Here is a 12,032-nt window from a genome sequence, read left to right as displayed (position 1 = left end):
TTATATGCTAAAACTTGAGGAGGTTTTTCTCAATGTAAAATAATTGTGAAGTTTTTCTGAGACACCATCATAGTTGATGGCGTTTTCTAAAATTAACACATGATTTTACGTAGAGAGATTCTCTATATGAGTCTTTTTTCTTCAATTTCTATATTTAAATATATGATTATGAGATTTTTTTTTTTTAATTGTGGACAATTATAATCTGATAAGGATTAAAAAGTATTTGATTATTAGAATTTTTTATCTATGAATAGTTTTAGTTTGATGAGGATTTTAGGTGAATTAAGATTAGATGTCCATATATCATTTTTTGATAGGATAGGTAAACACGTGAACACTTATAATATGACATAGGTTAATTTTATACTTTTATGATTTGCATGGGTAAGTCATATATGATGAACGTCTCAGAACATCCCCCAACACCCCCTCCTCCCACCCAAAAAAAACCCACCCCACCAAATCAACTATTTTAATTGGAGAGAAAATTAGAAACTTTCATGAACTATGGGGTGTCTCACAAAAGTCCCTTAATGTCATTTCAAAGTGTAAAATAACTAAAATACATTTTTAAAAATCAAGACATTCTAGGTACAATGAAATTCTCAACTAGTAATTTTTTTGATTGATTTACAATATCCCCCCTCCCCCACACCCCACTTTACTCTCTTTCTCTTATCCTAAAACTCAGAGTAATTTTGTATGATTGAGGTGTGTTTTCATCTTTTTTTGATGATACATGTCATATTACACACTAGATCTATCGGCGTTATCTTTCAAGGCATAAAAGAGATAAGTTCATGCGGGGTTTTTTGGAAATTCAAACTTGAGTGGGGTTATCTACAATATGCTCAAACCTGAGGAGTGTTCCTCAAACTAAAATAGTTTTTTTGTGGGGCGGGGGGTGCGAGGGGGGTTGTTCCTCGGACACACCTTATATTTTAGAGGGGTTAAGTGAGGAAAGTTTAGCGGGTTATCTCAAACTTTCATAGTTGATGAGGGTTATTTACAATATATACTCAAACTTTGGAGGGGGGGCTCAAATTAAAATAGTTGAGGGGTATTGCTAAAAACGACCCATTATTTTGTATAGAGAGGCTCTCTACTTGAATTTTTTTTTTAATTTCTATACTTAAAGATATGGTTATGAGATTTTAGAAAATGGATAGTTACAATTTGATATGGATTACAAAATATTTAATTATTAAAAAATTTGAATTACAGATTATTTTAATTTAAAGAGGATTCTTAATTGAAAATATTTATATATTCAAATATATGATTATGAGATTTTTTTTTTATAAAATATGGATAATTATAATCTAACAATTAAGGATTACAAAACATTTAATTAGTAGAATTTTTTAATTATAAATAATTTTAATTTGATAAGGATTCTTCGGTGAATATAAGATTAGATGTCCACTTGCATATTCTAATCAGATAGAGAGACACATTTGTACTCATGGTATGATACATGTTAGTTTCTTATGCCTATATGGTATGACACATGCCAATTTTTAGTGCATTTAGAAGTCCCACTAATTTCTCTTTATAAATAAAGAAGGGAAAGGAAAGATAAAAGTGCCATTTTCATTTAAAAAAACTCAAATTTTCGCATAGAAAGTATTATGATAGGGTTCGTACTCAACCCAAAAAGCATAACATCAGCCAAAAGATAGTTATACATAGCTCATTGAAAGATATATTTCTTTTTTCAGTAAGCAAAAAGAATCTAAAGAAGCCCATTCTTATTTCTTACACTCCAAAAAGTCCAGCGAAAAGTAGCTAATCATCAAAGAAAAAGACCAAAGAAAGATGCCAAAAGCTGCATCCTTTAACCCTCAAAACATCGTGGCTTCCTGTACGAAGACGCATCCAATATGGATCACATGGTTTCATGTCAGCCACTGTCTCTAGTGACTAATTAAACCACAAGAGAAATTTTTTGTTTTAGCCATTGCCTACACGTATAATTACATCCATAATGCAAATACTGCCACTTACCAGGTTCCAACTCCTTACTGTTGACAGTTCAAATGTTCCACAACAGTACACAGCCACAGACAATTGAAATGATCGAGCAGAAACCTAAACAGCAGAAGTCTCATAAATTATCAGAAGAAATTGAGAGGAAAACAACGTATAATATTGATAAGGTATTTCTTGAGAGAAGCGCCTAGCTCATTACAAGAAATCACGGGCATCGAGTGTCCGCACCAAAAAGTCCACCTTCTTCCTGAGTTTGGTGACACCAAATCACATATAATAGTCTTTATCTGTAAACTTCCGACAAAGCCACCCGTCACCAACTGCTACAGACCTGCAAGCCCTATTATATAAGCCTCGACAAACATTTGTTTTATGGGATTGGATTCTTATTCTACCGGCCTTCCTCGATCATGTGGGCAGCCAATGCTATCTATAAATTGAGTAGAGGCAATTAAGAAGGATACGGCAATAATAATCTAAGCAGAAGTAATAACCCAAGATAAAACTAGATAAAAGAGTAATTCATATAGCATGTTATTCTTGTTGTATAACTAGGACAATTATCTTTTGTGATTAATTTCCATTTGCGCTCAAGAAAAAATCATAAACACTCACGAAATGACAAATGGTCAAAACAACTAACAGCAATAAAGCCTTTAACCATATTTTTTTCATTTAATAGATCATCTTCTCCATTTAGTTAATCACAACCTTCTTAATTATTTCTTAGTTATCTTAGACATACCTCTAGTCCTACTTCATCTTCCATTGATTAATGGATTTAAAAAATAATCTCTACACTGGAAGAATCATTTCTTATATCGCACTGAACATGCTCTAATCTCAGATTTCAACCTAGGGATTGGTTAACTAAAAGAGTAAAAAGCAAGTACTAGAATCACCTCCAAGATTAGCTGCAGCAAAACAATCTGAGTCTCAGAATCCCCAAACACACAGTCTGTCCTTCTAGTTCCAGATCCAGAAATTGTACAACATAACACTGAACCTTTTCTCCTACCTCCCTTCAGATAAAAAGCTCACCACCACCCGCAGCCTTCAACCAAACTCTCACTTTCAACCTGGACTCCACTGTTCAAAAGCCAACACCGTCTCAGAGACTGAGATTTTCCCTCTAGCAATGCTCAGTTTACGAGCATTGCAATCAACAATATGGAGAAGCTGCCCTTCAGCCAACTCCTAGTTCCCATCCTTCTCACATTCGTCCATCTCTCAGCATCACAGAAGCAATGCACCAGTCCTCCAGCAGTGAGAGCTGGCTTCTGGCTCTCAAATTCCAACCACTACTCTTCTCTTTCCAACGTCTCGTCCTCTCTCTACACTCATCTCCACTACTACTCCCTTTCCATCAACGAAACCACCTTTACAGTCTCTGTCCCTCCACAAGACCAGCTCCCCCTCCTTGTAAACTTCTCTGCTTGTGTAAAATCTGACAACCCTTCGATCAAGACCCTGCTCTCCATTGCCACCGATGATCATCGAATCAATTCTTCCAACGCAGCTTTCTCTACAATGGTGGCGGACAAAACTCTACGATCAGCATTCATCAGTTCCACCATAGAACTAGCAAATGGACATGGATTTGATGGTTTGGACTTGGCATGGCAGTTTCCATCTTCAATGTCTGATATGGCCAATCTCGCGCTCTTGCTTTCTGAGTGGCGAGCTGCTGTCAATAATACAGCAGAAGATTCATCGCCATCGCTCCTACTGACTGCCACTGTGTACTTCTCAGGTCATGTCTTTGATGGGCCAACAGATGATCTTGATTACCCGGCTAGCGCAATTTCCGAGAACCTGGATTGGGTCAATGCTCTCTGCTTCGGCTACCACAAAACCAACGAGCTTATTACCGCAGCTGATGCTCCGCTCTATGATAAAACCACCCACCTCTCCACGAGTTACTGCATAGAGTCATGGCTCGATGCTGGTATTCCTCCGTGTAAGCTGGTAATGGGAATTCCGTTGTTTGGTAGATCTTGGTATCTCAAGAATAAGGAGAAAAATGGACTGGGTGCCCAAGCTGTGGCTGCTGGTCCAAGAGAGAAACTAAGCAACCGAACTGGAGTAATAGCATACTTTGAGATCAAACAGATCTTAAAGGAGACAACCCCTTCTCTTAGTTATGATAACCGAACAGTATCATCCTATTTTCATAATGGAGGTTTATGGGTCAGCTTTGATAGTCTTCAAGTGGTGGATGAGAAGATCAAGTTCTCTCTGAGGAATAAATTGTTGGGGTATTTCCTTTGGCCCATAAGCTTTGACGACTCAAATCACACCATATCAAAAAAAGGTGAGTTCTTAGCTAAACTAATCCTAGCTTGGGTTTTTAACTCCACTTCATTATTCCTTTGTTCTTCAATGCAGCTTCTGGTGCATGGCAAATAGCTAGTGCTTCTGGAGAAGGGAAACTTGGGTACGAAGAGGCACCGTCACCTCAAGAGTTGAACGCTCAAGATCTGGCTCCTACCCAACAAGAAGACATATCTGATGCTATAGCAAGAGACCCTCTGATGATTTTATACATCTGTAATTCATTGTTTCTCCTTCTCAATCTTGTAAGAATTTAAGTTTCATAAACAGTGTAAAAAGATTAACCATTCACATTGAATTCGACGTCATAGAGAGATTTTGTTGCACAGAACTCCGTTACAATTTTGACTTGCAAATTTGTATTTAGAATTTGTAATAAAAATACGATGTAATTTACTATACAAGAGAGGACAAAACTAACTACCTTCTACCAGTGAAGATTAAAACTGGAAGCCTGCATAATGGGATGAGCAAAATATGCACCAAGTGTTAAAGCTGTAATCGTGAGATAGGGCAACCGGATGAATTCTTTGTAATAATCTTTTGGAAGCTTTTGACGTCCGTCAAGAATTGCAGCAAAAGGAATCACACTCGTTCGACTCTTCAAGGCATCAAAAGCTTCCCCATACCGAGTCTTCAACCTCCTATCACCATTCCACACACCAAATAAGTGGTGGCCAATTAAACCAACCGAGGCTGCTGCCGCCACTGAATTCCCAATCCAGAGGGTGTGAGCTAAGCACCACATCACTTGCCCAACCATCTAAAAATAACAAAGTAATTTGTCTGTTAAGATGTGCCTTACTGCATTATAGTTAGGAGGAACATGATTATGATGACCAAGATACCTGTGGGTGTCTGGTGATTCTCATGATTCCAGTTTCCCAAAGATGCAGTTTTGGTTTGTCAACTGCTGCAACCTCCAGCAGATTGAAAGTAGATGGGTACAGAAAGAAGAAAGAGATGAAGTTTGAGATCCAAACAAGCTCATGGAGTCCAGGGATACTCTGAACTTGCCACAGTTGAGTACCATCATACCGGTGGTTGATGAAGTAAACCTGAAAAATCACAACCCATGTAAGCCATTAAGTTGTAAATGCAAGGTGCAAGGATTAGCTCTTAGCATGAGCTTAAAACAGACGCATCAAAATTAAAGGGAACTCACAACCGTACTGACTGCCAAAGGCAGTGAAAGCCCTGCAAATAACACACGGTAAGCCCGCTTGCCCATGAGTTTCTCACACGTATCTCGAAGGCTTGCCATGCCACTATGTACCAAAGCGAATATAAAAATAAGAACCAACATTATAACCTGCATACAGAGGAGAATGAAGTGATGATTGCAGTGTCTCAACCAAAGTGATAGAATAGATAATACATTGTAGCTCCCTAATAAATGGCAATGTGCAAAAGAAGGAAACATATCTGTCCAAAACACAGAGACTATACATATACTTATGAAGTTTACTCTTCCGAGATAACAAGATACTTTTATCAGTCACAAGTAGGTTGTAGAATCATACAAAATATCAGTTCTTTTGATCGTATTTGACTAACAGCACTGATAAAAATATCCAAATAGCTTCTCTAGCTGCATAGTTTATCTTATAGCTAATATGATTTAAGCCACTAAGTCTAAAATATCGGTATAAACACATACAGTGATACAAGTATGAAAGTTGGGTGTGAAGTCCGTATGATATGAGTCAGATCCAAGAAACTTCTGAGTTACAACAAGAAAAAAGACTGACCCGATATCTATGATAGACTTTGATCCAGCTATGATTTTCTATAGGCTATATGTTTATATTTGAATCAGGTTTATATGAACTAATTAGACACATTCAGGTTTGATCAAGTAGTGATTTTAGTTGGTTAGCCACGTGTACTGAACCAAGTTTACATGGATTGATGATAAGACTCATTCAGGTTTAGCTGTGTTAAACCAGACCGCGAGCCATTTGGAATTCTCAGTACCTGCTATAATTTGATATTTACACTAGTCTATACATTTGCATGCCTCTGTATATGAGAGAGAATGGTGAGGATCAGTCCATCTAATTCAGATCTAACAGATGTTTGTACATACAGCATTCAGAACCAGGGCAGGCCCATTAAGAATGAATGCAGCATCCAAGCTGACACCTTGTAAGTAAAAGAGGGGTACATTCCAGCAAATCCCAGGTCTTCCACCACGTGAAAACTATAGCCTAACACATATCAAGGAAGTAATCATCTTTCCATGAAATTGGAGTTGTGACAACAATGGAAATCTGCATTCTAAGGAACTTCGCTCATGCCTAAACAATAATTTGCATAGGACTCTCATATTCTGAAGCGGCCTTTAAGGTTTGCTCTTGACATTGATTCTTCATAGGAGCCTACAGAGATGGACAATTATATTTCCTCCAATTATTCACACAATAACTATTGCTATGTATCCATTTCCTTAATCACATCAATATACCCACACATCTTCTCCCTATAATTGATGAGATACACCAGAGGGTAGCCTCCATCAGCTTTTCCAACTTTTTCGTTCTTTTAAATCTTTGATATTGGTAGTAGTATCTTCTATTTTGGACCTCTATAGAAGGAAACCAATATGATACTTTGGAAATTATAAATTCTTCTCTACTTTCAAAGCCTCCCTGCATGATTCATAATTTTGATTGTGATGAATGACTCTTTATAATATCTACATTACTTTACATATTATACAAAATTTCTTCCTCATTGTTAGCCATTGTCTTAGTTCATAATTTCTTTTGAATATGTTTGCTATAAACACACCTTACCTCCCAAATGCTTCAGTATGCCAGTAGGGATACTCGAAGGACCTAAATCACTCCATTTCATTTTCCTTGATGGGTCTATAATTCCAATAAGCCAAATATTTCAGTAATAACTATTGTCCTATCAGAGGCTGGCCCATATGATCCTCTTAGGTTCTCTAGGCTGATTTCGTCTCATCTTTAGGTTATATGTTTATTTTGCTTATTTAATCTAGACTTTAATTTGCTTGATGATGACTGGAATAACTATTGTTTTATTATGCCAAACATTTAGCTCAAATTTGTCATCCAATAAAGGTTAACTTAAGGGCATCCTCTCCATTTTCCTCGTAAATTTGCTAAAAATTGCACTCCAAATACTTCTGCTTCATAGTGCTAATTGCAAAGCTCATATAGCCTTCCGTACATGTATACTCTAATATTACTCTCTTCAATAAAGTAAACAATACAATTTCCATACAACATGCACTACCTCTTCCTAATCTTACTAGGGCTAGTTATAACTAATGCAACAACATTTATCCTTCATGTGAGCCTCCCTCCCTCTCCACACATTCACCAAATTCCAATTATTCCTATACTAGTTAGTAGTTACTATTCCTTAGCCTTCCTTAATCAAATAACCCAAGCAATACCCTTACATTTTGTCTAAAATCCAAAACGTACTCCCTAAAGACCTATTGTCAAGTCCTCTAAGCTCTTCGCTGTTATTAGATTTGTCCATCTATCAGCTGAGTAAATCTACTGGCTTCCATGAGATAAAATAAATCTGATAGAATAATTAATTTTCTAAATACTGTTAAACAACTAATGGCTCTCTATCTTAAAGTTTGAGCACTATAATTATAAAGCTTTAGATATCTCCTTTATTTTTCTGCTTTATACCTATGTAGCACGGACACGGATCCGACACGGCCATCCGACAGGCCGACACGAGGCAAATCCTAAAAAATACATAGGATACGTGTGTTCGACACGTGTGTCCGACACGGACACGACACGACACGGCTTCATGTTATGCGTGTCCGTGCTTCATAGCTTTATACCACAGTACTTCTACAGATGGCCATTTTCTTAGGTCTACAGTTTCCTTAGTAAAAAAATTTGAACAAATATTTCATGCAAGGAACAGGATTCTTCAATTCCCTCCTGGACTCCACCATCTCTTTAGTCAGGCTAATATTTCTCTTTTTATAGGATATTTGATTAATTTTTAAAATTTTTATGGATTTTAACAAATGTTGTTTTTATTCGGAGAATCATCTTAGGATGATGATAGAGATGGGTGGATTAGGCATGTGTAGGCTGAGAAAGATAGAGTTTGAGAGATGAACCGCCGTTCTTATATAGTTTTTAAAGTAGGTTATATTCTTGGTTTACTTTCTAACTTAACTATGCATCTTCTTTAGAGTTTATAATTTTGTTGATTGGTGTTTCTTTGAGAGGATCTCAACGTTTTATTTTTCTTTCCTTTTCTTCGAGTGTATTGATTGATATGATCATTTATATAATGTTTGGAATGCATCCCTTTTGAGACAAGAATTAATCAGAGTTTTCTATGGAGCAATGAAAAAAAAACGTAAACACTAATTATATGAACACTATCTTTTGATGAATATATATGGCTCAAGGGTTGTTCACATTTTCATGAAATGTAAGTTTTCACCTCTTTTCATTTGCATTCCTCTTCTTTCTCTAATTTTTAGTTTGAATTTATTTTTTTAAAGTTCTATCAGGTTAAATTTCTATATGGTTAGTGTATAGCGTCACGTAGCCATACTAGGGGCCAATGTTTATCTTTATATGGTATTTTTTGACTAAAAATGGGTCTGTTGTCAATAGACAGTGAAAACATAGCTTTATTCAAAATTGCTTATTATTTAATAAGCCACTACTATTTCTCTATAGGTAAAAGTGAGAAAGAATGTACTTTTTGTTAAATTGAAAGAAAGAAATCATGGTAATTTGGTTGTGATTTAAAAAGTGATATGTAAAGAAAACTGCTCGTAGCTATTTACATAGAGGTTCTGATAGAAGTTGAATTATATCTCTTATTAGCAAGGTTTTAAATATCGGTTATCAGGGATTTATCAGACGGCCAAAGTCCTTATCGGATAACGAAAATCGGGGATATATCGGGGATAAGTAGTATTTATCGAAGTAATATACCTTATGATATATACATATAATATAATACCCAAAATGTAATCTAACCATACTCCCCTCTTTCATTCTCTTGACCTTCACTAAATAACCAGAGAAATAACCAACTGAATAGCGAATATTACCTATTGCTACAACTTCAGAAGTTGTGTTGAGGGTGTGTCGTCGATGGAGAGTCCAAGTCGAACTGTCGAAATCACAGTTGATGATGGCGTCGATGAAGACATCTCAGCATCAATGGAGAGCTATGCGTCGGTCGACGTCGTCGAGTCAATCAGTTGATGATGGTGTCGATGGAGAGATCAGCATCGGTCTAAGTCGTCGAGTTGATGAAGTTGACGTCAATGAGAGAGCAACGTCGAATGGTCGAAGTCGATAGCGTTGAGGTTAGTGGAGTTCGAAGAAGAGCGGAGGCGAGCGCCAAAGACAGCGGAGGTGAGCATCAAGGACAACGGAGTCCAAAGAGAACGGAGATCAGAGGATCAGGGCAGTGGGGGCAGCCACACAAATGAGGGTGAGAACGGAGGATTAGGGCTATAGAATCAGGTTTAAGTTTTATTGTAAAGAATAGGTCGGGTCGGGTTTCAAGGTCACTCAAAAACTGTCCATTACCCAAAATCACAACCGAATAGTATGACCTGATAATTCTGATTTTTAGAGCCACTAATATCGGTCGATAATCACCTTTATGACCGCATTATTGCTGATAAACCCCAAAAAACGATAACCGATTTAAATTCCAACTTATCCTATAAGAAAGCTCCCAAAACCGATAACTCGGAGATAATATCGGATTATCAGCTGATATTTAAAACATTGCATATTAGTTTCTTAACAAGATACATATAGAATTCAATTCCTCTAAATATTTTGTAACAAATCCCTCTTAATATACATACCAATATTTAGTAAAATCCCTCCGACTCATGGCACTAAACAAAGAGAGTAATGGTACACTAGGCAGCACAAATAAGGGTGTAGACACAGACACTGTCACAAACACGGGACACGACAAATTTGTAAAATGTAGGATACATGGATATGGCTATACATACACAGACACACACACAAATTAAAATACCTAAAACATTTGTGTTTCTTTCTATTATCTATAAAAATTAAGAATCAAGTTAAATCAAACTAAAAATAAGGTTTAACACAAAAAGTTTAGTTTTGATCACATGAGATAATACGATGGGTATTTTTTAAATATTTAGGTAATAGGTTTCAACTTTCAGGTTCAAAAACCGATTGGTTTTAAGCCCAATATTACCAAAGAAACTATTTTAGGGTATAATTAAAAGGGATATTGAGTTTTGCTTTGAACCACGTGTCCATGACTTGTCCTTGAAGAATACGTGTCCAACACGGGTCGGACACGGACACGATATCCAAAACGCTCTGTACGAGTAACCTAGATGGTATATTACATTTAGATTCTAGCCACAAATCTCTAAGATCTACCAAAAGTTTCAAAGGAAAAAAAATCTATTGATATCTAAGATTAACATTTCTTTACTGGAATCTATTGATATCTAGCCGCAAATCTCTTAGATCTAACAAAAAGTTTCGAAGATATACGTTCCTTTTATTTCTTTAATTGTAGAAAAAATGTGCAATTATTGTGTCATAATTAAGAGTGCAATCCTCAAGTAAACTGGAATCGCGTAAAGTTAGGATTCGTGATTTTGATCAAGTTCTTGATTTTGTATTCATAAGGACTTAAATATCTAAACTTTAGAAACATTGTCTTGAGCAATGTCTAAAATAAGGTAAAAATATTTTTCTCACTTTCTTATAATGGTTTTTCTACAATGTGAATGTTCTCGAATTACCTCCGTTATCATAGATAGGTGTGTAAAGTTTAATGGATATACTTTTTTATGAAAAATTGATAACTCTAATCATCTACGTGCAATAATTTAATATATTTTAATAAAAATAAAACAAAACCATTAAATTTGTACACATTCTTCTATGATTTTTTTTTGTTGGAACACATTCTTGCAATAGAAGTAGTTGAGAATTGTTTTATGGTTATTAACATGTGCCCTAAGGGCAAACCATCTATTATCAGCGTATCTATTATTAGGGTATACCTTAATGGAAAACCCAATGACTATAACCTCTCATTATGATGACACGTAGGATTTTGCATTCCTCTAAAATTTTTGCCACATGGCATTCTCCACCCTTAGTCCAGACCACCCAGATCCACGAACGGAATTAAAGATAAAGGTGATTTTCACAATTGGCAATAAAAATAAATATACCATAGAACTGGCAACACCCGGATCCACCGACAGAACTCAAACTAAATATGATTTTGACGCGCGACACATATTAGATCTTCTTAAATCAAAACGATTCAGTTATTTTTGATAATTAACAATCTAATATTTCTTACTATAAGAAATCATTGTAAACTCTTCAAGATCATGGGGTTTTATTAATATTCCTAATTTATAAGTAATCATAATTTGAATTCGAAATTTGTGAGAGAATTAGGTATATTTGGTAAATTCTAACTAGTTTAAGAAACACATATTGATTTGAATCAACAATTTCTTAAATTTTGCTGTAACAACAGCTTTGAGATAATAACTGCCCATGATCCATTTACATATTGATATTCCACATATTTGCAGGGACGCTATTCTTTTTTCATAATATCTTGAAGTTCACATGCTACTATTAGGCCATTAAAGAGCTGGAAAGTTTGTTAAGGTAATGATCAAAAGGTTT

General features: G+C 35.8%; 2 protein-coding genes and 1 long non-coding RNA gene across 5 annotated transcripts in view; 1 reads left to right on the top strand and 2 right to left on the bottom strand.

The window, feature by feature from the left end:
- Positions 1,757-2,985, bottom strand: LOC109823825. 2 transcript variants are annotated; one of them, XR_002242483.1, is made up of 4 exons: positions 2,898-2,985; positions 2,195-2,425; positions 2,011-2,094; positions 1,757-1,926 (listed from the first exon to the last, which is right to left on the bottom strand). It is a non-coding gene; the product is annotated as an uncharacterized LOC109823825 (long non-coding RNA). The 2 variants fall into 2 exon arrangements; XR_002242482.1 differs by having other exon boundaries at positions 1,757-2,094.
- LOC109823823 (chitinase-3-like protein 1) lies at positions 2,917-4,620 on the top strand. 2 transcript variants are annotated; one of them, XM_020390216.1, is made up of 3 exons: positions 2,917-3,601; positions 3,749-4,309; positions 4,384-4,620. In XM_020390216.1, exons 1-3 carry the CDS (start codon positions 3,166-3,168, stop codon positions 4,584-4,586), a joined length of 1,200 nt encoding a protein of 399 aa, XP_020245805.1. In that variant the 5' UTR covers positions 2,917-3,165; the 3' UTR covers positions 4,587-4,620. The 2 variants fall into 2 exon arrangements, with proteins under 2 accessions (XP_020245805.1, XP_020245804.1); XM_020390215.1 differs by having other exon boundaries at positions 2,921-4,309.
- The window catches only part of LOC109823824 (15-cis-zeta-carotene isomerase, chloroplastic), a 14,078-nt gene continuing 6,645 nt past the window's right edge, over positions 4,600-12,032 (bottom strand). The window contains exons 2-4 of the mRNA XM_020390217.1: positions 5,495-5,641; positions 5,178-5,387; positions 4,600-5,092 (exon numbers count right to left, since the gene is read on the bottom strand). Of these exons, the coding sequence (XP_020245806.1) occupies positions 4,757-5,092; positions 5,178-5,387; positions 5,495-5,641 (693 nt within the window). The 3' untranslated portion in view covers positions 4,600-4,756. The remainder of the gene's footprint in view (positions 5,093-5,177; positions 5,388-5,494; positions 5,642-12,032) is intronic.

The sequence above is a fragment of the Asparagus officinalis genome, chromosome 9 (assembly GCF_001876935.1).
Source record: "Asparagus officinalis chromosome 9, Aspof.V1, whole genome shotgun sequence".
NCBI classification, from domain to species: domain Eukaryota; kingdom Viridiplantae; phylum Streptophyta; class Magnoliopsida; order Asparagales; family Asparagaceae; genus Asparagus; species Asparagus officinalis.
The sequence above is the reverse complement of the archived record's forward strand: the minus strand, read 5'-3'. Positions and strand labels throughout refer to the sequence as shown.